General features: G+C 45.6%; 3 protein-coding genes across 4 annotated transcripts in view; all 3 read right to left on the bottom strand.

Moving 5' to 3' along the window:
* Positions 1-1,983, bottom strand: part of cdc5l (CDC5 cell division cycle 5-like (S. pombe)) — a 28,516-nt gene extending 26,533 nt beyond the window's left edge. For both annotated transcript variants that reach the window (XM_070978334.1, XM_070978332.1), the window contains exons 1-5: positions 1,761-1,983; positions 1,221-1,324; positions 849-1,010; positions 607-734; positions 169-268 (exon numbers count right to left, since the gene is read on the bottom strand). In XM_070978334.1, coding sequence (XP_070834435.1) covers positions 169-268; positions 607-734; positions 849-1,010; positions 1,221-1,324; positions 1,761-1,805 — 539 coding nt within the window. In that variant the 5' untranslated portion in view covers positions 1,806-1,983. The remainder of the gene's footprint in view (positions 1-168; positions 269-606; positions 735-848; positions 1,011-1,220; positions 1,325-1,760) is intronic.
* An 860-nt stretch (positions 1,984-2,843) lies between these two features.
* napba (N-ethylmaleimide-sensitive factor attachment protein, beta a) lies at positions 2,844-10,818 on the bottom strand. The gene is made up of 10 exons (XM_070978336.1): positions 10,593-10,818; positions 8,139-8,218; positions 7,431-7,547; positions 6,264-6,310; positions 6,052-6,129; positions 5,900-5,955; positions 5,208-5,292; positions 4,771-4,875; positions 4,444-4,512; positions 2,844-3,906 (listed from the first exon to the last, which is right to left on the bottom strand). Exons 1-10 carry the CDS (start codon positions 10,688-10,690, stop codon positions 3,754-3,756), a joined length of 888 nt encoding a protein of 295 aa, XP_070834437.1. The 5' UTR covers positions 10,691-10,818; the 3' UTR covers positions 2,844-3,753.
* A 1,501-nt stretch (positions 10,819-12,319) lies between these two features.
* plcb1 (phospholipase C beta 1) overlaps positions 12,320-23,896 on the bottom strand; it is a 22,239-nt gene continuing 10,662 nt past the window's right edge. The window contains exons 12-32 of the mRNA XM_070978328.1: positions 23,893-23,896; positions 23,724-23,808; positions 23,445-23,610; positions 21,651-21,706; positions 20,236-20,332; positions 19,712-19,796; positions 19,301-19,425; positions 18,908-19,062; positions 18,593-18,760; positions 18,421-18,520; positions 17,795-17,899; positions 17,138-17,250; positions 16,908-17,058; positions 16,772-16,825; positions 16,260-16,437; positions 16,043-16,175; positions 15,683-15,759; positions 15,263-15,352; positions 15,031-15,088; positions 14,809-14,895; positions 12,320-14,440 (exon numbers count right to left, since the gene is read on the bottom strand). The exon at positions 23,893-23,896 is cut by the window's right edge and continues 79 nt beyond it. Of these exons, the coding sequence (XP_070834429.1) occupies positions 14,288-14,440; positions 14,809-14,895; positions 15,031-15,088; positions 15,263-15,352; positions 15,683-15,759; positions 16,043-16,175; positions 16,260-16,437; positions 16,772-16,825; positions 16,908-17,058; positions 17,138-17,250; positions 17,795-17,899; positions 18,421-18,520; positions 18,593-18,760; positions 18,908-19,062; positions 19,301-19,425; positions 19,712-19,796; positions 20,236-20,332; positions 21,651-21,706; positions 23,445-23,610; positions 23,724-23,808; positions 23,893-23,896 (2,240 nt within the window). The 3' untranslated portion in view covers positions 12,320-14,287. The remainder of the gene's footprint in view (positions 14,441-14,808; positions 14,896-15,030; positions 15,089-15,262; positions 15,353-15,682; positions 15,760-16,042; positions 16,176-16,259; positions 16,438-16,771; positions 16,826-16,907; positions 17,059-17,137; positions 17,251-17,794; positions 17,900-18,420; positions 18,521-18,592; positions 18,761-18,907; positions 19,063-19,300; positions 19,426-19,711; positions 19,797-20,235; positions 20,333-21,650; positions 21,707-23,444; positions 23,611-23,723; positions 23,809-23,892) is intronic.

Genomic DNA, 23,896 nt, shown 5'->3' with positions numbered 1-23,896 from the left:
CACCGAATCATGGCTACTGCTGCTGTGCTCGTCAGCAACTTTACAGATTTTCAGTTAGTGTAGCTACAACTAAGAGCATCAGGACTGAAAAAATATTATTACATTTCAGAGGAAAGTGCTTGAATAATAAATAATAACCCACTACTTGTATGGGTGTGTGTGTCTGACCTGGCTTCCTCCAGCTGTTTCTCTCGGGCCTTCCTCTTGGCCTTCTTGCCCTGAGTGTTGGCCAGTCGAGCCCTGGCCTCTGACAGCATCTCCAACTCATCTACAGACATACAGACAGTAGTCATTTATTTTATTATATACACACATGACGTCTGCTGTCTCCTGCAGCTACAGATATGAAAGAAAACTTGGATTTGATTTATTTGAAATGATGCGTGCGTCCAGAGGATGATCACAGCATTTGCTGGAAACCAAATTCTTAAGAGTAACTGAGAATTTTAACAATTGCTACTTATAAGAGCTGACTGTGAGAGCACATGAGGCCGCAGATATTCTAACATCCAGGATATATTCTGCTCCTTTGTTTGGATTAAGTTCGACCTAAAGTTTCAGGTGAAGGTCGCTCTCTCCATCACTGTCTGCAGTGTGTTGACGTACCTTCGTCCATGTCCACAGGGTCGGGTCTGGCAGGCTTAGTCTCAGGATTAGGGTCGATCTCTCCTGGTTTTAACTTCCTCGGGTCGTCTCCCACTTCTTCCTCATTGTCTCTTTGCGCTGCCTTGTCTCTAAATACACATGCATGCAAACGCACATACGCGGTGATTAAACAGCATTTCTGATGATCTTCACTCACTTGAAGTGCAGCGTGTAAACGTGTTTTAAACCATGTGAGATCTTACAGCAGGTATTCATAGTGCTCCAGACACTGGGCAGCAGTGCGTCCTATGATAGGAGCGATGGTCCTCCACTGAGTGGGCATCAGCTTGGCCAAATGAAGCAGCTTCTCCTCCTCCTCTCTGGACCATTCGGTCTTCTTGATGCTGGGGTCCAACCATTCGTACCTGCAGACAGACACAAAGCAAACAGACAGAGTCCTTAGTTTAAACACGTACTCTAGCTGAGATGAAGACCTCAGGAACAGATAGAGAGAGGAGGCAAAAACAGCCCGTTACACACAAGCTCATGCAAACAAGGAACAACAGGAGCAGTTTAAGATGTTTGCAGTGGATTTACTGTTATTTCCATCCCGTCTTTGTGTTTTGTGAACTCACCATCTGGCTTTACACTGTTTAGCAGACTTGCGGTGCAGCAAGGAGGCGATACGGGACCACTGGTTTTTGCCATATTTCATCACCGCTGCCTTGAGGATCTCATCCTGGAAAATATTCACACATTACACCGTCACGTCTTTGATTCAATCCGACGCACCGTTTATAAACACTGATGATCAACAACTGCTATGGTCCAGTACGACCACGAAACAATCCCGCTGCTGACAGATACTCTGGCTGCTATTCTCTCTGACCGTTAGCTCGCTTGCTAACACTTGCAAAGTTTTGAGGGCTGCAGTAATGGCTGCTAACGGCATAGCCATCTTCGCTGATTAATCTGAACGCGTTACCATTTGCACAACTTCACACAAACGGTAACTTAACAATTTCGACATAGCTGGCAGCAGCATAAATAAACTTAACTCGCTAAACGGGCTAAATCCCGTTTAGCGAACAGCTAGCTTCATGCTAACTCAGACTCATAGATTTACTATTTGGGGTTAGCATCATGCTAACGCAGCTAGCCATGTAAACACGTACCTCCGTGTTGCGCCAGACGCCTCCTTTTATCATAATTCGCGGCATCTTGACGGCTCGTTGCTCTCTCCTCCCTCAGTGAAAAAGTTAAAACTGATATTCCACCACTTACGAAGATCAGTGGCGCTCACAGTTTACACTGAATGAACATCCAGCATACAGAGAAATGCGAGGGAGCAACGAACGTGCGCCACACCGGAAGCCTGTGTCGCAGAATACAACGAGTCCGCCGAAAGGTATTGTGGGTATTATTCTACAGGTGTTATGAGGGGATCTGTCCACAGCGATTAGTGACCCCCATATCACAACATGAGCCGAAACGTAGTTCTTCCTTTCTTTCTTTATTTTTGCGACGTCTAAACTAAACACAACCGCACCATTAGCCATAACTAACCGGGCCCAGCCACAGCCACTGACGGTTCAACGGTTCAACGGTTCAGGGGACATTTGTGGAACATAACACCAGCATCACTTAAAACCTCAATCTGTGCTTTGTTTTCAAGCTTTTTATGCAAATTCACAGTGATATATCTTTGGTTGGTGTTGACACATTTAGGTCAATAGGGTCAAAGTTTAAGTTACGTGGTAATATTATTAAAAGATAAATATAAATAGGCTAGCTAATAAATTACTCGTCATATGCAAGTAATCATAAGCACTGACAACCTGCCATATCACTTTATGAATTTGTTGTTTATGAATTTGCGACACAACCGCTCATATGTTCCTATCATCCATTTGCAAACCTACACACAGAATATGCAAATCAGTGTTTAGGAACTGCTGTCATCACTCACATGCAGCCCACACCTGAGCAGTCACATGGTTTTCATTTAACCCTGATGTTCATCTGCTTGTAGCCTCTCTGCCTGCAGTTTCTCAGTGTGAATGTTAATGGTGCGAGAGGAGGCCATTTAGATGATATAAAACCCCTGAAACTGCATATAAAAGAGTATGGAATAAGTCATTGTGTGGCGTAAAACAAGCTCTAAATGTTTATTTTGTACTAAAATCTTTGGTCCAGATTGCTGCTCGCTGCTTTAAACTAAGTTTGACTAAGTGTGTACTACAAACAGCAGTCAAATATCTGGAGCGATGATGTTTTTATTTCAACTCGGTATCTGAGGTACATATTTACTGACTTCACACAAATGATACCAGGCTACATGTATGTTCTTCACACATTAGCACGACACGGCGAACACTTACATCAACATGACAACAGACATGCACAAACGAGGCAGAGACGGGAGCGAGCGCTGGAGGCTGACCGCACCGACCAACCACTGGCCAGAACACAAAGAACCAACCAATCACAATGGGTGAGATTACCGACTGGACGGGGTGTGGGGGCGAGGAGAGGACGAGGGGGAACAGATGAGGGGGAGAGGTGAGGGAGAGTAAAAGAGGAGAGGGGCTAATACCTAAAATATTAAGACAAACCGTAACACTGAGCACCATAATAAACAATAAATAATATCTTCAGTATTGACAATAAATATTAATCATCTCATAAATAACATTATTATTCCTTTTCAATTATCTTAAATCTGTTATGAACTGCGCACTTTCCCGTCAGATATTATGATTCACCGTACTGTGGTGGACACACACACACACACACACACACACACACACACACACACACACACACACACACACACACACACACACACACACAGACACACACACACACCTTTTAAATCCATTCTTTCAGTACAGTTCAGTCCAGTGTTACGAGAGCAATACTGCAGGACTGGGGACACAGGGGCATCTAAAGGTGGTTTCAAGGGGATGCTTAGCTAGTTGGGGTCACATGCAGACTGATATGTACAACTGTAAACTCCCTCAGTCCCACCCTCCCTCATACCCCCCTTTCTTCTCATCGTTCTTCTCTTATCTTCTTCTTCTTCCTGCCATCTTCCTCCTTTCTCCTCATTTTACCACCCCCTCTCCCCCCCTTCTCCCTCCCTTTCTCCCCTATCTTTACGTTGGTCTATTTCAGGTCCCCGGCGTCTCCCTGGATGGTCTTTTTGATGCGGAGCAGCATGGTGGTCAACCACTGGTCCAGGCGAGACACCGAGTCGAACTCCTTGACGGCCTCCGTGAACGCCTCGCTGTTCTGCTCCTCGTGGGCTTCTAGGAGTTTCTGTGGCATGATCATAATTCATTTGTTGACTATTTTCATATTTTTCATGCAATGGAGTGAAAAGTACAACACTTGCCTCTGAATTGTGGTGGTGTAGAAGTATAATGTAGCAAAAAATGACAATACTCGAGTAAAGTACAAGTACCTCTGCACCACTACTGAACACTTTTAACAGAACTTCCCTGTTTAGACGGCGAAGTAACATGAAGGTGTGATGATGATGATGTCACAGTGTTTTCAACCTTTATGGATTCAGCCATATGACCATAATTATATAATTAGAATTAATAATGATTATACAATTCTAATTATATTCTAATACTACGCAGGTGATGTCCTAATGCTACGACATGGAAGATTCATTAAAAGAAATGATCAACTTCGTCATCTCAGGTTTGTAGAAGACATTTCTTGCTCTTAATGAGAACTCTCAGCCAATCAGAAGCCTTTTTTCACGTATTGACGAGTTCGCTCAGGTGAGCATGTTACAGATTACGTTACGAAATGTAAGAAATGACGAAGGAAAAATAAATTTACCTTTAACAGTTTGAGCTCTCTGGAGTCTGAGAAGGCTGGAAACATCTCCTCATACTTTTCTATGGCCAACTGAAACACACACACACACACACACACACACACACACACACACACACACACACACACACACACACATGTATTAATATTAGCTACCACACAGGACTTTAAGTTATTTAAAACTGTCACTTGGCATCCTTTATGTGTGTGTATCAGTATGCACGTGTGCAGGTGTCTGTCTGACTGTCTCTGTATGAGCTCAGGTGTGTGTGTGTGTGTGTGTGTGTGTGTGTGTGTGTGTGTGTGTGTGTGTGTGTGTGCGCGCGTTACCTTGGCGTTCAGCTCGTCCACTATGAAGTGACACAGCGAAGCCTTGAAGAAATACTCTTTAGCGTTGTACTTCAACAGAGGATTGTCCATGGTGCTCATAGCGACCTGAAACACACACACACACACACACACACACACACACACACACACACACAGAAACACACCAAATATCTGACTTTTAAAGCAGAATTTGATCCGATGGCTCTTATGATCGAGTGTTAATCTAATTTAACGGGACTTTAAATTGTGATGTTTGACTTGTTCAGTAAGAAAAGTTCAATATAAATAAAGTTTATTCACATCATAGACAAAACTGCATCATGACACCTTACATCACAATGTGAAAAAGTAAGGTTTGCATTTTATTCACGAGTGTGATATCCACTGAAGGGATGCCGTCACACAGGTGTGGGAATCATTCTGCACTCAGCTGTTACCTGTTCATAGATTTCAATGGCTTTCTGGTACTGCTCCAGCTGAGCGCTGTAGTGTCCCACCTTCAGAAGACATTTATTGGCCGAGCTGAAACACAAAGAAACCCACAAGTTAACTGACAGTATGTGACTGATCTGCGTTTCCACCTTTTTATGCTCACTGGCTGAAAGTAAAACGAGGAACATCTTCCAGGCCGGCGTTCATACAGATGGACGACGTCTCGCTCGCCCTCCAGGCTTCACTGTCACCTCTCAGTGGGAGTGGGAGTGACCACCTCATCACCTCTCAGTGTAACTCGCTGCACTAGTGTCCAAAATATTACTGCACTGCCACCGGTAACAGTATATATACTGTATTTATACTACACACATGCATTATTATATACTGTCACATAGTAAACAGCTACAACTAATGAGTTCATTTTCGTCATTAATCAATGTGCCAATTATTTTCTGAATTACTTGAATCAAACAGTCCAACGCACAAACATATTCACATTACTGTAATGTAATAATCTAATAATGTAATGCAGTCATTTTGCTCAAAAATGCACTCAGACTGTCAATAGATGATCAAAATATTGTGTTAACAGATGAATTGATTAATCGATTGAGCTCTGTGTGTGTGTGTGTGTGTGTGTGTGTGTGTGTGTGTGTGTGTGTGTTTTGTATATCAGCTCAGACAGCACATTTACCTGTTTGACTCTTCTCCCTTGTAGTAATCTGCTGCCTGCTCATAGTGGGCAATGGCCTGAAAACAAGAGAAAAGACAAACAAAACAAAACAGACGTCAGCACAGAATCAATGAGAACGACCTGATTTACCCCCCCCCCCCCCCCCAACGCACCTTCTCAATATCAACCAGCTCAGACTCATAAATCTCTGCTATAGTGATGTGATGCTTGGCTGCAATGGTGAACCGGCCCTGTAAGCAACACACACACACACACACACACACACACACACACACACACACACACACACACACACAGGGTATTATTCAGAGGTAAGAGCAGTGGTCTCAGGACACAGCGGCTCAGTGGCTGAGGCAGAGCTTACCATGTCAGTGTAGATGTCGATGGCCTGATTTAGACAGTTGATGGCCTCTGGAAGCAGACAGATAAGAAGGAGGAACGTTAGAAAACGAGTCCGCTGAAGCCTTCCGAGTCCACAAAGTCAAATTAAACTCCTTCAGCTTCCTCCCACTGTGACTCCTAACCTGCTAACCGGCAGTATTTTATTAAGCTCGTCACAGGAAGGCTGTTACAGCATAACCCAGATATCAGCTACTAAAAGCAAGCCAGGGACCCATTTTCCTGTTCCAGCAGCACCACCTCAGGGTCCAGACTCTCACTGCCAAGTGAAACAGAGGCTTCCCCTTTCATCAAAGCTGTGGAGGCGAAGAGGCAGTTAAACACTGGCGGAGGAAGAAGCGCTCTGATGTTTTTTATTAAGGAAAGTAAAAATAGCAACGCCACAGTGTGGACATACGCAGGTAAAAGTCCTGCATTCCACATCTGACTGAAGTACAAAAATACTAGCATCAAAATATACCTGAGGTAGCAAAAGTGAAAGCATTGAATGTGCAGCGGATCGTTTCAGATCAATACACATTACTGGATTCTAATTATTGATGCATTCACGTGTTCATCGCTTTAGCTGCAGCTGGTAGAGGTGGAGCTGATTTCAGTGGCTTTATAAGCTGCAGGGTCAATAAAGTGATCACCTTTCTGATTCTTACTGATGCAGGAGAGCAAAGACTGAATAATGGAAATGGTCTAATCCCTAAATGTTTCTGAAAACTGGACCGAACCATTGATTAAACGTGTCTGTCTGAGCTGAGTTTGATCGAAAATGACGCCAAGATCTCCGCTGTGTCACTGGATGGGCCCGAGGGCGGAGGCTGACTGGTGTTTGTTCAGACCACCTTGACCTGCGACATCTTATCTGCAGGACTGTTTATGGAGGATGTTTGGGTGATAAGACAAGTGATGTCCAAATCCAGACGACAATAAGATCAATAATCTGAGCATTAACTTGTTTATGTGCTTTGAGCCAAACAGCAACGCCTGATGTAATGATGAGATACACACATCTTAAATCAGAGTAACTGCGACACAACAGAGCTGCAAAGGAGGAGATCCTGATACCTGAATTAACTGTGTGTGTGTGTGCGCGCGCGCGCGTGCGTGCGTGCGTGCGTGTGTGTGTGACAGCAGTGCTCACCCTGTGGGTCGGCCTTCTTGTAGGCGTTGCCAGCATCGACAAAGCTGGTGGCGGAGTCCAGTTTGTTCTGCAGCTGCATGTGGAGCCGAGCAGCCTGACAGAATGCATTCCCCGCAGCTAGACACACACACACACACACACACACACACACACACACACACACACACACACACACACACACACACACACAGTCATAGTTTGAATGGGACAAGCTGAATGCAAACGCACTCCAAACACTCCTCACTTTTTAATTTGCGCCCTCGCTGGACGACGTGACTGCGTTCACAATTCAGTGTGTCGACGTGTCGCAGCAGAACTCACATCTAAACGGCTCAGTTCTGCTCAGCGGGAGCTATTATTGGCACATCGAGAGCGCTCGCCGGTTATTTGCTCACACTGTGCTGAATCTTCATGTGTGAGTCCAGCGTGTGTGTGTGTGTGTTTGAAGCTGTCGGTGATGTCGTACTCTGTGCCGGCTGGTGAATCATTTATATGCTGTTAAAATGTGGATGAGGAAAAACATTGAAATAAATGCATGTCTGTGTGTGGGTGTTAGCGTGGGAGTTTGTTTGTTTGTGCAGATTTATGTGTGTTTATTATGCAGTATGAAGATGTGACGTATATACAGCGTGTGTGTGTGTGTGTGTGTGTGTGTGTGTGTGTGTGTGTGTGTGTGTGTGTGTGTGTGTGCATGCAGGTGTCACCTACCGCTCCAGTTCTTTGCCATCTTAAACATGTTGGCTGCTCTGGCATACATTTCACAGGCATCCTCCACCTTATGGTTTCCCCTACAAAGCGCGCACACGCACACACACACGCACACACACACACACACACACACACACACACACACAAGCACAAGCAAAGACAAAACAAAACAAAATAATTTCCTTTTTTCACGTTCCCTTTAACGTTGCAAACCGTTGAGCAGCACGCTGTTTTGTCCAGCTGAAGGACGTCATGTTAGAGGGCAGCTGAGGTAAGCTCACCCTGCAGCTGAAACTCCCAAAAATCTAATATTTTCCCTCCTATGAGGCGTAAATTTGGTGTTATTTCACACAGTATGAAGAGAAATACATCTCAGACAGACCCCGGTGTCATCTTTGACTCATGTTTATTCTCATCCAGCTCGTGCTTTATGTCTGATTTGTGGCTGCGGCGTGAACTGGCTCGCACAGAGTTTACTGTGCATCACTCAGCACGGGACAGAGCTCTGACTTCGCAGCTCTGCATCTATTTGATGAAGGAGAACCCACCCGGGGGACGCTGAATCAAGCAGCCGAGGTCCCAAATTGAGATTTATTGCATGCAAGTGCAGAACATTCATGCACTTTTATTTGCCTTGATAGAATTTCATCTGCTAAATGTGATTTCCAGCCGTTACTGCATCCAAAGTTAATATCTCTCTGTGCATTTCCAGAAGTGGCTGAGGGAAGCTGACTCCTCTGTTCTGTTGTTTACAGAAGTTTTTACTTCAGGGAAAAGTGTGACAGTCGGCGGAAATGTTCAAGGATCCAGCAGCTGCAGAAAAACATGCGACGATCAAGATATTAAATCCTGTTTATTCTGCTCCAAACAGATGCTGCAAAGCGTCCAAACCTCCTCTTCAGAAGGACTTTTCCTCTAAACAGATTTTAGAAAATAAACGTCACATGTTCCCTACATGTGTGTCAAACGAATGGGGCTCATTAAAAAAACATGCTGGAACCCATGAGGCCAAAACAGATGTGACCTAGTTCAGTTCTCAGGTCTGAGGCCTGATTCCAGAAGATTTGATCATGTTATCGATCTGTGACATTGATTTTGTGTCATGAAGATGGAAAATGTGGACAGATTTGAAAAAGGGGGTTCAGGTGATCGAGGGGATTTCAACATTATGCAGCAGCTATGTGAATTATTTCGGTTTAAAAGCTCGAAACAGACTGGTTCCTCGAGCATCAGTCAAGCTGAAAATGAACAGACTAAACTGGTTTTGATGGTTTTCTTATGGCTCATTTTAGGATGTTTCTTATACCTCTTTGTGAATTAGATTTCATGTTTGTTTCCATCATCTGAGCCAGAAATTGAGCCTAGTTTTTTTTTTTTTACTCCATTGCATTCATCTACAATTTCTCTACGTGCAACAGCTCAAAGGTAAATATATAAAATAGAGGGAAGTACTTTGGTTGAAACTGCTCAACGTAACTCTGAAGTATAGATTCTGGCTCCACCTGCAGCTCCTTCAGTTCAATACTGTGTCTCTTTAAAAGGGTCCAATCCAGAGTGAGCACTCAATCTATCAATAGCCTCAGTCAGTCAGTCAACTGATCAATCAGCCAGTTGATTGGTGAACCTTTCTGCCCATCTATCTATCTATCTATCTATCTATCTATCTATCTATCTATCTATCTATCTATCTATCTATCTATCTATCTATATTCCAGTGTGTCCATTTTACATGTAAACATCCGCCCCTCCCACACATGAAGGCCCACTCCCATCCTCTCTCTCTCACGCGTACTCCCCCAACACACACACACACACACACACACACACACACACACACACACACACACACACACACACACACACACACGGACGAAAAAAAAAAAAAAAGCAGCCCCCGCATCCCCTCCGCCTGGTCCCCCTCGCACCGTCCTTTCTGCGCTGCTCTCCCCGCCTCCCTGCATCTCTCCCCCGGCCCCACGCTCCACACGAGCCCGCTCACTTCCACCCGCAGCGGCTGCTGCAGCAGCAGCAGCGGCGCGTGACACTGGGCCACATTAACATTTGTCGTGCGTGACAGGCCACGACACGCAGGCCACATTATCTGCGATGACAGCACACATTTCTGAGACACAGCAGACGGAAAAAAGACGCTCTGGACATCCTCGGATCTGTCTTAAGGACACAATGTCACAGTTAGCAGCTCCTGGACGAACAGAGCAGATTATGGGGATAAATAAAGCAATGCAGGGTTTGATGGGGCCTCTGAGGCTCGTATCTGAGCTCTGCTGCGCGAGTATTATGAGAATATTTCTCCGTCCAGGAAAGCAGAAGCACTTGAGGGGCTCTGATGGGCCCTGCGTGCAGGAATCTCTCCCCCATACCAAAATGAGAGAGAGGGAGGGGGAGAGCGGGGAGGTAAACAGAGACAGAGGAGAGAATGAGAGCATCCTTTACCCGAACATCCCTCCGAGGAAAGATCCGGACGCTTTGACCTTCTTGTCGGCTTCAGCCATCAGCTGCATGGCCTCCTTCTCTTTGCCGGAGTTGTCCATGGCGGGCTGGGTCCGATGGGGGGGAGAGCAGGCCGATGATCCGCAGCGGACGGAGAGGAGAGCAGAGCGGAGGAGAAGGCGAGCTGGAGACGTCTCTGCTGGTGCTGATGCTGAGGCTGCAGCTCTTCCTCTACGGCGAGAGAGGAAGGTCACTTTCGACTCTCTGCCGCCATCTGCTGGAAAGAACAGGAAAGACAGCAGTCTCACCTCTGCTGGTTTCTGCTCATGCAGGGGCAATTTTTATGCTTCCAGGATACCAGATATTCACCTCCAGTGCAACTGAGGTGAGTTTAATTTTGTCTGTGGTGGACATGACAGAAGAAATAAACTGTTTCTTCAGTGTACAGTTCAATAATCGCTTGAATGAGCATCAAAGTAGTCCCACTCTTCACACTGACTGTGGGCTATATGGTAATTATTTCCAATGTTTGATGCTTATATGGTGCGTTCATGGACATTTTGCCACTTGGGGGCAGTAGAACCTTATAGCAAGCTGAAACACACACATCTCTTACATATCATCATATTAAAGCAGCAATAATCAAGATTTTTAACGTGACAATAGATCACGTGACTGCAAAGGTATCACATGAGAAGGATCATCTCACAGAGCTATGGAGCAACTTTCAGCTCACTGTTTTGGTTTTTTGGCCCCTAAAGTCACTGCTTTGATTGGCTGTCACCGCCCTCCACAGCAGGCAGCGACGAAGCACCGATAAAACTCCTCCTGTACACCACCTGCTCAGCAGCACACAGCAGACAGACACATTCAGAGACTAGCTGGTGAAGAAAGTGGAACGTTTAGCAGCTAAATAGCCAAATAATTCCCTCAGGAGTTGGTAGAGACCAAAAATGGAGCTAAAAGAAAGTGAATATTGGACTTTTACGTCTATTGGATGGACACTGCAGGTCAACAAGTTCACCTCATCAGCCAAAAAGGTGATATTTGACTGTTCAGTGCTGGACAGGTCGTCTACAGAGTGTTTATCTGAGCTTCTTTACTTAAAGCAGCTGCTGCTGTAAACAGGGTTGATGAACGCGGTGAGTCTGAATCACAGAAAATGATCCGTAAAACCAGCAAAAAGAGGCTAAAAGAGATCAGCAGAACTGCGATAAAACCACATTTTTTGGGGGAAATTGCCTTGACATGTTTGGCATGAAGAATTAAATTGTGTGGGTTTGAGCAAAACTTTTCCAGCCATGAGATGAAAAAACAGACCAACTGAAGGTTCACTTTAAGTGGAAAAGGTTAAAATGGACTATCACTACGAAGAAAGTAACAAAAATAGTAAAACAAAGCAAATAACGTGACACAACAAAGGCAACAGTGCAAATCGACAAAGACATAAGCTGCCCACAAGAAGCAATAAGAAACAGCACATACTGAACATACAAGCATTGACTTTACTGTCAGTGCAGGAGCTGACAGACCATCGCTCAGCTTGAGATCCCGCCTCCACCTTCCTCCCCCGTGACAGCTCCAGCACAGCGTCTCTCCGTGAAAGCCCACATCATCGCGCTCACGGACACGAATGCAGCGGCTCTGTGTGGGTGTGACTGACAGCAGTGATTACCTCCTGTCCTCTAACGCCGCTGCAGCCGAGATGCAGAGGAACGTCCACGCCTCAGTTTTAGATCAAATACTTTTAATAGTCTTTCAGTTAAAATAGCATTCAGTAAAACCAAGAAACAATTCAACTGGCAGAGAAATCCAAGACAATAAAGCATGCTCAGTTCAATCACTAAAGCAGGGCTGCGCTCAACAAGGCGCTTCGCTGAGAAACCTCGGCCACCAGACTGAAACATGTTTTAACAGATAATTTGAGGTGGTTTGTGAGTTAGCAGCTCAGTCTGAATATTGCCATTGAAGCTGCAGAGTAGGCTCAGGAACAGACCGTGGCCATGATGGATCTCAATCAACAGTGGCTTTAACTGGAGGCGACGGTTCCCTGCGAAAAGCTTGTTGAACGCAGCTTGAGCCTTAGTTAGGCCAGAAGAAAAGCGACAGAACAGATGTTTTCTGGAAGATCACTGTACAAAGAGTGACGAGCTCCATTCATTTTACATTTTTACAAAAAAGGTCGACTTTGCACAAGTTTTGGAACAGCTTTATAAACCGTTTACGTTCTTAATTAAGGTGAAAATAACAGTTAATAAATAAATAGATCATCAGACCGAGAACTCTGTTAAAACAACTTCGACACCAAAACAAAGAAATCATGCAGTGGCAGCAGACTTCCAGGCTCTTCCTCGCCTGACGGGACGTCCGGCTGTTTGTGGAGCAGCGGGAGGAAGTGATGGATGCTGCTGCTGCCCGTCACAAAACAGCTGATTCTGCCAGAATGTTTGAAGCAAATCCCCTCCCATTCATAAATATCTTAGGCTAACAGTCATAGCTTCATATATCTCGATCTTTGAATGACCTAACAGAAAGTTCCTTTGAGATGCATTTTTATCCCAAAATAAAGAAATAAATAAGTGCATAATCAAACTATTGAGGACACGATAAATGATCCAGTGGTAGTCTATAGCATAAATCTTAAATACAAAGTACACACAGTTCTCTTTCTCCTCTGAAATCACATTAAAACTCTTTCACTCACCCGAAATCATTCGACAACGAGTGTGTAAACACACTCATCGATGGACGACCGTCAGCTCCTAAATGATAAATCGGCTAAAAAAATCTTCAAAAAAACGTCCCGATAATATGTCCTTAAAGTATTACATGACGGTAGATGTACCGATGCAACATAAAACTGTAAAAATCACTGAAAAATACTGCCTGTGTGTATTCTCCCATATATCACACTGCACTGTGGGATGTGTGTTGTCTGTGCACGTCATCCTGCATGCTTAAAGCCAGCAGCGTGATCTGGACTTTAACTCTATTTTCTCAGTTTTAGACGAGCAAGATGTGGTGGATAAATCTGGATGGGGAGAGTGAGAGAGGATCATACACCCCCCCCCCCCCCCCCCAACCCCACGCCCTTGAGTAAAGATAGACTGGAAACAGAGGATTGCTAATAGTGATAAATAAACGCTTTAAAAATCCAGCTGAGGTGACGGCAGCGACGCTGTGGTCTGTATACATGAATCAGTGCTGCAGGTTGGACTCATAGTGACTCTGCATGTGCATATAAAACAAAGACAGGCCTTAAACCTGATGCATGTCCACTGATGCAGAGCACAAACTGTCAGACAGACAGATAGATAGATAGATAGATAGATAGATAGATAGATAGATAGATAGATAGATAGATAGATAGATAGATAGATAGATAGATAGATAGATAGATAGATAGATAGATAGATAGATAGAGTCGTCATGCAGTACAAAGTGTGTTTCAGCTGTCTGTCAAAGTAACAGATGACAGGAAGTGAGACTAAATGGTTTGTGGTTAAACGCTGAAGTTCAGCACAGTGCATGCTCGAGTGGAATAAAAAACAAACCATTAAAGCCTTCTTCCATTAAAAGCAAAGGAACAGTCTTTATAATCTCCACGTCTCTTCTGCGTCCCTTCAGTGTTTCCCTCTGTTGTTCGAGCCTTTCTTACGTGGGTCCCTCCACTGATTCTTCTTCTTCTTCGCTCGTCTTCAGTCCTCCTCCGACAGCGTCTCGTGTGGCGTGGACGGTCGCGACTTGCTGTGGCCTCTGAAATCTGCCTTCCTGTCCTGCAGGAAGTCTTCGATCTCCCCGGGCAAACACTGGAACTTCTCCTGGAAATCCGCCTCCACGACCCCTTGCAGCTGGACAGAGAGCACAGAAGCGATTGATTATGGATCGCTTTCTTCAGCGGATGCGAACAAAACTGAGATTATATAAACAAAGACTCAGATGACTCAACACAGGAATTCGCCGTGTCTATTTCCGACTGCTGAGACAGACGGGCTGTACATTTAGAAATGCAGCCAGCTGTTGTCAGCCATGACTGCCAACAGTTGGGCTGCTCCAATATGGCTGCCAGAGGGCACGTTACATCACTCGAACGCCCCGTGTTGACGTCAGCACTGATTTTAAACAGCGTGGGCGTGGAGCCGCAGACAGCAGCAGCAGAGCTCTGATGGAAGGAGGTGAGGGAACAGGAAGTGATGGGAGGACAGACAGACACCTCTACCTTTGGTTTCTGGTCTTGGATCTCCTGCAGGAGCTCGTTGTGCTGCTCCACCAGCTGATCGTGGCGCTTCGTCTGAGTCTCCTCCAGCTGGGGACGGAAACACAGACAGACAGTCAAAGAGTCTTATGAAGCGTTTCATGACGGCTTCATCAGAGACAGAAGCATGAAAGTTTCATCACGGTCTCGGCAGAATTCAGGCTGCAGAAAAAGACGGATTCTCACCCGTTTTATGTTCTGGACGACTTCATTGACGTAGGACTTATTGATCTCGATCTTCTCCCTGGGAACACAGTCAGACGCTTAACATGTCTCTCTAGCTGGATGGATCAGCGTGTGGAGCAGATGAAGGAGCTACACCCGGTGTCTAGCGTGAGGTGCAGTGGCTTAACATCGCTGTGTGTGTGTGTGAGTGTGTGTGTGTGTGTGTGTGTGTGTGTGTGTGTGTGGATCGTACTCTTCTGCCAGATGCTTCTCTTTGGTCTTCGCTTGGTTGATCTTCTCTGTTCTCCTTCGATCCATCTGCCTCTTCAGCTCCTTTTTTTCCCTGAAGCAGCAGGAAAACATTGAAAATGTGGTGAAAATGCTCTAATTGATGTTGAAACTGCAGCAGGCAGAGGTCTGAAAACACTGGCTGACGTCCTGAGATGTTCTGATTACCCCAAAATATCGAATCTAAAAACTTTCAGACATATTAAAGACCTTGATTTGTTTCTTAAAGCTTTACTTGTCAGATTTGTTGCTTCATGCCATCTGAGGTTTTAGCTGTACGTACTGAAGCCGCCCGCAGCAGCTCAGAGGAAATGCTCTTCCAGCCTTGATGGAGTTCCTCTTAACAGTGTCATTCTCTGTGTTAACACCCAGGCGAATAACTTACTTGTCGCAGATGTCTTTGAGTTTCTTCATCTGGGCGTTGTGACTCTCCTCGGCCAGGCTGCTCAGCCGCTCCGTCAGCTGGAGGAAACACAAACTCTGCTTTGATTTTACGCTCGTACTGGAGGCGACACATAGAACTAATTACTGCAGACCTTCACTGAGGAACTGCACCTCATTTTACAGCATCAGCTTTTTATTGAAATCTTATTTTGTTAATGTCATTACATTATTCAGTCTGTCATTTTGTCTTTTTGGGGGGATTTTATTTTGAAATTCCCTTGTCAAAGAAGCTGCCTGCAACAGAGAGGCAGCTTTAAATGAGTTCATCTAATTATAGAGACCCTGCCCAGGCTTGGTTTACCATCTTAATATGCTCTCTCTGCAGATACTTCTGGCTGTAGTACTGTTCCTGCCTCAGAGCCAGAAGCTGCTGCTGCTGCTCGGCTCTCAGCTGCTGGAGGCGCTCGTCTCTCTCGCTGTCCGAACACGAAGCCCTGAACAGCACGTGAACACACAAAGCCGTGCATTAAACCGAAGCACAGGAGGGATCCTGGATGAATGAACTGACGTGTGCGTACCGGCTCTTGCTGCACTGTCTGGCCATCTTCTTGTACTTGTTGTTGAACTCCCGGAGGAGCTCTGAGGTTTTCTTCTGGTGCCTCCTCACTAACTCCTTCAGCTCTTTAAACTGACGTCTCTGCTCCTTCTGGTAAACCTTCGACTGCTGCAGACTCTCGAGGGCGCACACTGGAATATCTGTCAGCAAAAGCACGCGTGCAGCACGTTTTAAGAGAAGAATTCATTAAACTCTGAACGTCTTTCTCCTGTTAAAGGTTGGAGAACTGATGGGTTTCACATTATTAACAGAACTTTTAATCAATCATCACCAATCACCAGTGCTGTTCAGAAAGTCTCTCCATGAATCCTGCAGCGCACACGCACACGCACACACACACGCACGCACGCACGCACGCACGCACGCACGCACGCACGCACGCACGCACGCACGCACACACACACACACACACACACACACACACACACACACACACACACACACACGCACACACACATACACACACACACTGACCTATCAAAATGCTTAAAACCAGATCTTCAGTCTTGGCTGCTGGTTTGGCTGCATCTGAAACAGAAAGCATATTTTAGATGTACTTGAAACTCTCTTTGAGTGAGTGTGCATGTCTTCGTTTGTAGGCGGATGCTACCTGTCGTAGCTGCTTGCTGATTGGCCGCGGAGGCTTTGGGCGTGGTGGCGACGGGGGTGTGGCCTGCAGGGCCGGAGGTGGGGCTGAGTCCGTTCTCCAGCGGAGCCGATTTCAGGTCGTTCTTCCGCTCGGCGCAGGTGTCTGTCTCATCCTGGACGAAGACACCAACCAGAGTCACAAACGCTCTGCTTTCAGGACAAAGACAGACAAACAGGACACACAGGACGGACCTCGGTCTGCGTGTCCTCCTCCACGTCGTCCAGTGTCAAAGCCGCCAGCTGTTTTGACCGCTGCTCCAGGAGGTTGACGTATCGGATCGGGTTGGACAAAGCCTCTATCACGTCTGTGGAGGACATGTAGAGGACAAGACAAAGGCAGAGCTCAGAGGGTCTCATGGACGTGGTTTCGTCTCAGATACTAACAATCATGGTGGACACGTGAACTGTTTGTAGATGGCGGCTCAAAAACTGAGACCCTGAACTTTGACCCCGTCAGCGTCTCCCTTGATGCGTCTCCCTTGACAAGAGTGAATAAAACGGTATATTAAGAAGTGAGAAAGGTTTATTCTGCACTCTGGAAACGCGTTAGGAAGAGTTTCTGTTTCTGTAAAGATGCTTCAACACTCACAAGTGAATTGTTCAGTCTTTGACCTGCAGGTGGCTCCACAGAGCTGAGAGCGTGAATGTGCTCTTTAAGTTTCATGCTAATCTGCACATTTAACATTTAGATTTCTTGTGAACAAACAGACATTTTGGCAGCAGTGTTAGAGGTCACAGAAAAACAATCCTGCCAGCAAACCTCTGGGAAGTTTTACATGTTTCATCTTTGATGTTTTTTCTCATTTTTAAATAAAAAATAATTCAAGTGCTGAAGGCTGAAATTCGTACCTGCGAAGGTGTCCGGGACGTAATCCTTGACCTCGATGTAGACAAACACAGCCGGCAGAATCAGAGACTGGTTTTTCTCATTCCTCAAGCCAATGTAACGATAACCTGAAGGAAACATTCACAGCACAGACGTTACCATCCTTTGGATTATTTCAGGGAAAAGCAATAATGTAGGAATCTGCCAAGACAGTAAGAGAGAGCGATGCAGCTTAATATCAGTCACATAATGACAGAAATACAAAGACAAATCACCAGTAATTTCATTTAAAGTGGTGAATGGCAGCTGTCCACAGAGGCACTGAAGGCATAAGAAAACAAAATATGGATGTTTCAATCCTCCAAGTTACGGATTAACGTAATGATGTGTATTTAAAGACAACAGTAATTTATCATAATTCGAGTTCAGGAAAGTTTTGACAGTTTTAAAGAATCACAGTGCTGCATTCACACTAATAAATAAGGAAAACTGGAATGTAGGGTCGTGAAAACGAAGAAACTTTAACTTTATTGACATAAATAGATGAAGAAACCAGACTGGAACAGTTTGCACCAAAAAACAAAGCTAAGATCTCACAGATAAAAGAACTCTAAGCGCAGCCAGAGACACATCTGGAATAAAACACTACCTGGTCTGATGGCCGACGCCGGAATGATCCGATGACCAATGAACTTCCCTCCTTCCTCAAAAGCAGCGATCCTCAGAGAGGCCAGAGTGGGAAGAATCACCTGTGGGACAGTTCACAGGTGAGATACTCGCAGAATGACATCCGATCTCTCAGTCTCTCCGCCGTCTCTCACCTTCTTGAAGACGATCGGCTCTTCGTCCCACACTGGGTTGATGGCGTTGTTGTTCTGAGAGGTTTTGGTCTTCAGCGCTTTCCTCCTGGTGTCCGCAGGAAGTCCGAACATCTCCACCTCCACATACACACCCACCCGCCGCTCCGTCAGGAACTGGGCTGAAATCACCTACGACACACGGACACATAGACACAGACGGATACAAGCAAATATACACAAGTAATATTACACAGAAAGTACTGCCTGCTTGTATCGCACGAGGAAGGTCTCATTGAAAGATGCCAGAAAGCCTTCGACCTGAAGGAACTGCTGTACCTTCACAGAGAGCGTGTTGGCTACGATGCCGTCCACCGTGTTTTCTGCGAAGGGGTCAAAGTGTTTGTCTGGCCGCCTCATGAACTCAGGCTTCAGTCTGTAGCCACTGCGGCCGTTGTACTCAAACATGAAGAGATTCAGCTGCATGGACAAATCTGAAAGGATAACATCAAACGGAGGGCCGTTCAGGCTTGTTGCATCTTTCAGACGAAGAGCGGTAAAGTAGGACGACCAGGGTGCCAGAGGACAAAGATCTGACCAGCTCGCAAAGAGCGCTCCTCAATTAAAAGTGCAAACAATACAACTAAAATGTACAAAAAATGATGGTTCAGCTGCTGCCTTTATTTTTTTATCTGTTGGTAGACTGGAGGTCAGAGGTCAAAGGACTCTCACCAATAGTTTGGTAGTTGAGGGCCACCAGTTGACAGCCGGCATTCCAAAACAGCTGAGGCATGAAGTTGGACGAGTCGACTCTGGTTCCTTTCGGATAGATGCGACTCAGCTGGGACTTGTTATATCTGTTTAATGTGGAGTTAAGAAGAAACGGCTGCATTCACAGACCAAAAGCACAGCATCAGTCATGACCGCGTTATGATTAGCATACGTCAGGTGGAAACGAGCCGAAGAGGAGCTCCTGGCACCAACAGCTGCAGGTACTGACGCGGCCGTTCAAAGGTAATACTGCTGTTACCGAAATGAAAAGACACGTTCAAAGTTGCTCAGCAGAAAAGCATCAAAGAGGGAGGAAGAACACAAAGTACAGAAGCAGTTGCCATGGTGTGCTGCGACCGCGGCCAAGGATACTCCACAAACTCCACGGGTGACTTTGTGAGATGCTCCAAAGCTTTGGTCTCCACAAAAGACGACATGTGGTAACAGCGGGCAGCCTCTACGCACGCACGCACACGCACACACACACACACACACACACACACACACACACACACACACACACACACACACACACACACACACACACACACACACACACACACACACACACACACACACAGATATTTTTCAGCAGTTTTCTTGGTTTCAACATGATTTCTCTTTGGATGTTTACTGTCATAACGTTCTCCATCTGTTTAATTTTATGCTTCTGTGTTTAAATGCAAAGACTCAAACTTTGCATGCGTCACATTAAAGCCTGACGACACATCACACAACTTATTTTTAACTTACAGTCCAAAAACAATGAGATCAGTGTGAGAGAAAGTGCTGCTCAGAAATGCTGATCCCTGCACAGAGAGAGCTGAGGACGGCTGCTGTTCTGTTGAAAACAGAGTGTGTGTCTGTGTGCGTCGTCTCTGATCTGCTTTTCTTACTCTTGGAGGCTTCAAAGGAGTTGAACTTGGTCGGCTGGACGTAGTTAACCAGCGTTGACATTTCCTCTGTAGCCACGGCCTCCCGCTCTGCTGAGCCCTGAAATAAACGAGACCAGGAATAAAGTTTAGGGGTGAAGATGATGCTGATCCTGAAGGCAGAGTGCTGAATTCAACAGTCCAATAACATGAGGCCGGCACGTTCAACAGACACACAGGACAGACGTGAGCTCCTACAAACTGCAGTCAGGAGTTTTCAGGCCCAAACAGCAGCGTCACCTGACAGTGAACAGTTAAACAAACGCCACAACAGAAAGCAGGGAACCAGCTCAGACGTCCTCGCACGCTTTAAGCACAAACACATGTGCAAACGCGCTAACCGTCTTCTCACAGCAGGCCTGCAGTTCTGCTCAGCTTCTTGTCTTTGTTTGCATCTGTTGTCACTGGTTTTTGTCTCTAAAGCTCGAAGGGGGGGTCACTCGTTTGGTCATGTCTGTCTGCTGCTGATCTCACATTCGACTGGACTCATCAGCCCGATATGTTTTGCGCATATTTATGGTGGTGTGTTCAAGGACCTCTCGTGGTTGCAGTGATTCACAGTCCTTGAAAAGCTGTTTTGTCGACTGCTCTGTTTCAAACGACCTGGTGACTCCTCGCACACCTGCTGGAGATTTTAGTCTGAACCTGCAGATTTTACACATTAAATCTGTTTACAGGTGTTGAGGAGTACGACTGCATGTTTTGGTAAACCTCTTGTGGCTCCAGGGGGAGCTGTGCAGAATGTGACGAATTGCCTCGAGTGATGTCACTTGAGTCAGTGTCAGTTGATGACGAGCTTGAAAATGAAAAAATAAATCTGTGCAGTTCGACAGAAGTGAGTTTATCGGACCTCTGCAGCTGCTCCTCATCTCTGCTGTTGGCTAGCAGCTTGAAGCTACGTTAGCCGCTACTGGCTTAAGACAAGCGCACCTCCGACTGAAGTGTTTGCATTGTATTGTTTGCATTGTTGGGGTGCATTGTGGGTAATGTAGGATCCCATAAGAAACTGTGTAAAACGATATCTCTGCTTCTGCTGCATCGATAACGCTTTCAATCAAAACTCGAAGCGGCGAACAGTCGGCCATCGTCGTTTGTACTCTGAAGCTCAGAGTACAGACGATGAAACAAACAAAACAGAAGAAGAACAGTTCAGAATTAACAACAACGACAGCACAAATAAGTAAACAGCAACACACTGCAGTGACGACAACAGAAGTGAAACGCATACGAAAAGCAGCGAATGTAAACAAAAGACCGACAACAACAACAGTCTGAGTGCGCGACAATGACAACAAACAAACAACAACACAACCAAAACAAACAATACTTGTAAACACTGATGAATGGCGACAGCAGCGAGGGCGGCCACCACCACTGACCTTTTTACCATCATCATCTTCATCATCATCATCTTCCTCACTCTCAGCCTCCATCTCTGTTAAGATTAAAGTTAAACAAGTCTTCATCCTCATCGTTCGCTTCACCTCTTCTTCTTTTTCAAATATCAAAGCAGGAAACTCGACATCGTGTCCAGATGACAAAGCGAAGAGGAAGTAAAGTAAAAGTACTAATGCCACAATGTGAAAATACTGCAAGCAAAGGCCTGCCTTCAAAAGTGTACTTAAGTAAAAGTATGTCAGTATTATCAGTACTGAAAGAATCAAAGTAAAAGTACCCATAATGCAGTAAAATGCTCTGTGTTTTTCTATCTGCTGTTTGTGGATTAGTATCACTGCTGTAGATGTTTAAGCTCATTTGAAGTACTTTATACACTCTTGGCTGGTTTAATGCATCATATTCTATAAGATCATTGTATGTTTGCAGCCTGGCCGTCCTGTGAGAACCACGTATCTCTAAAAAGTCAGAAAAACAGCCTGTTTTCAGCTTTGAGACGATGCATTTTCACCTGATCCAAGAGGCTTTTTAAAGAGTTTATTTAGCTGAAGAAGGAGGAGAATTTTCTCCAGACATAAAGGAAAACTTCATCCTTCAGTTTAGCACAAACAATCAATATCTGCATGTCTGGAGATACGTCGTTTTCACTGGACAGGAAGGGTAGGAAAAGTGTAAACAGACGACGCCAAAGCTGGTGACAAATCCTGCATGAAGATGAGGAAATAAAACATCCTGTGGGAGAAATTCAGGCCCATGAGAACAGCTGATGAAGAAGATTTAGATTATCATTAAGAAACCAGTCGGCAGTTTGGTCAATAACTGGTTTTAACTGGTTAAACGACAGAATCAATCCACAAATGAACCAGCCGGAGAAATGTCCACAAAGTATCTGACATATCTGTAACAACAGACCTGAATATAAACCAAACGCAGGCCTCCGCTTTAACAAACAACCTCCTGCTTTAACGTCTCTGCAGGTGATTATTCAGCCCACTCAGGCGCTCGCTGACTGAAGGGTCACGGTCAGCGGATGAGTGCGTACTTCATCACAGCTACTGGTCTGCTCTTTGTGTACTGGCTGGCTCTCAGTCCCAGACCTGTTTTCAGGATCTGCACATCAGATGTGTCAATAAGGCTCCCTGATTTCCCCCTACGCCTCTCTTTAATTGCCGCTCTGAGCTCCCGACCTCTTCTGGGATGTCCTGCTCATTACCGAGACCTCCCCTGAGGGGCGGCGGACTGCAGGAGGAAACCAGAGACATCGGCGGGGCAGAAGGAGGAGATCTGTCACTTTGGCCAAAATCATGATGGAAATAATGAGAGGTGTCGCTTCTGAAGAGACTCTGAGTCCAGAAATTACGGGAAGAATTATGCACCACAGGTTTGAACTCATCTCATCTCATGTCACATCTCGTTCTTCTCCGCGTCCCTCTCGTCCCCCTCGCCTTCGATTTGTTCCTTGAATATGTAAAAATATTCGGGGTTGTGGCTGCGCTGACGCTGCCGTGCCGTCGCTGCACCTTTTAAAAAAGGATGCTGATTTGTTGGTGACTCACACTTGCGAGGATCTACGTCTATTTTATGTGCAAACAGTTTGAGAGCTTCTCTCTTTGACGATTAGCGCAGCGAGCAGAAGCCTGAACGCTGTCTGCTCTTAATGCTTTCAGCCTTATGCAGCTGCGGGAGCCTGAGAGTCGTTACAGTCTGCTGTGGCACAGCTGAACACATTTCACATGAATTTCCAGGCTGAAAAAAGTCCTTGTGTCTTTGTGTCTTACCTCCTGTGTTGTTGCTAGGAGACACCGGCTCGTTGCTCTGATTGGCAGGTTGGTCCGTCAGTCGTTTGGTGTCCGTGTTATTGGAGGGTTTGTGCGATTTCTTGTTCTTGATGAGGATTTTGCCCATCAGCTCCTGAGGACTGGGCAGGGGGACGCCTGACTCCAGCTGCAAACACACAACGGAGGCGACAGTGCGGTCGGAGCTGTGCTTCACCAAGAACACACAACCTGCAGATACTCAGCACCGACAGTGTGTGTGTATGAGTGTGCGATGCTTACGGGGTATTTGTCCAGAGGGTCAATCAACAGCGCGTCTCCGAAAATAGATCGACAATATTCGGCCATTTTAGCCTGCTGCTTCAAACTGACAGACAGACAGATAAACATCTCAGGTTATCATCCATCCATACAGATCAACCAACACATGAATCATAAGGATGATTCTCACGAGT

Source organism: Chaetodon trifascialis, chromosome 13 (assembly GCF_039877785.1).
Source record: "Chaetodon trifascialis isolate fChaTrf1 chromosome 13, fChaTrf1.hap1, whole genome shotgun sequence".
Taxonomy (NCBI): Eukaryota; Metazoa; Chordata; class Actinopteri; order Chaetodontiformes; family Chaetodontidae; genus Chaetodon; species Chaetodon trifascialis.
The sequence above is the reverse complement of the archived record's forward strand: the minus strand, read 5'-3'. Positions and strand labels throughout refer to the sequence as shown.

What these genes read in the sequence shown, in the direction of transcription:
- napba (XM_070978336.1), bottom strand. Translation starts at nt 10,690, where the DNA reads ATGGACAACTCCGGCAAAGAGAAGGAGGCCATGCAGCTGATGGCTGAA. An exon ending in TTCCTCGGAGGGATGTTCGG is followed by an intron (nt 8,219 to 10,592) that starts GTAAAGGATGCT and finishes CGCGCTTTGTAG; the next exon opens with GGGAAACCATAAGGTGGAGG. An exon ending in TGGACGAGCTGAACGCCAAG is followed by an intron (nt 4,513 to 4,770) that starts GTAACGCGCGCA and finishes TGTGTGTTTCAG; the next exon opens with TTGGCCATAGAAAAGTATGA.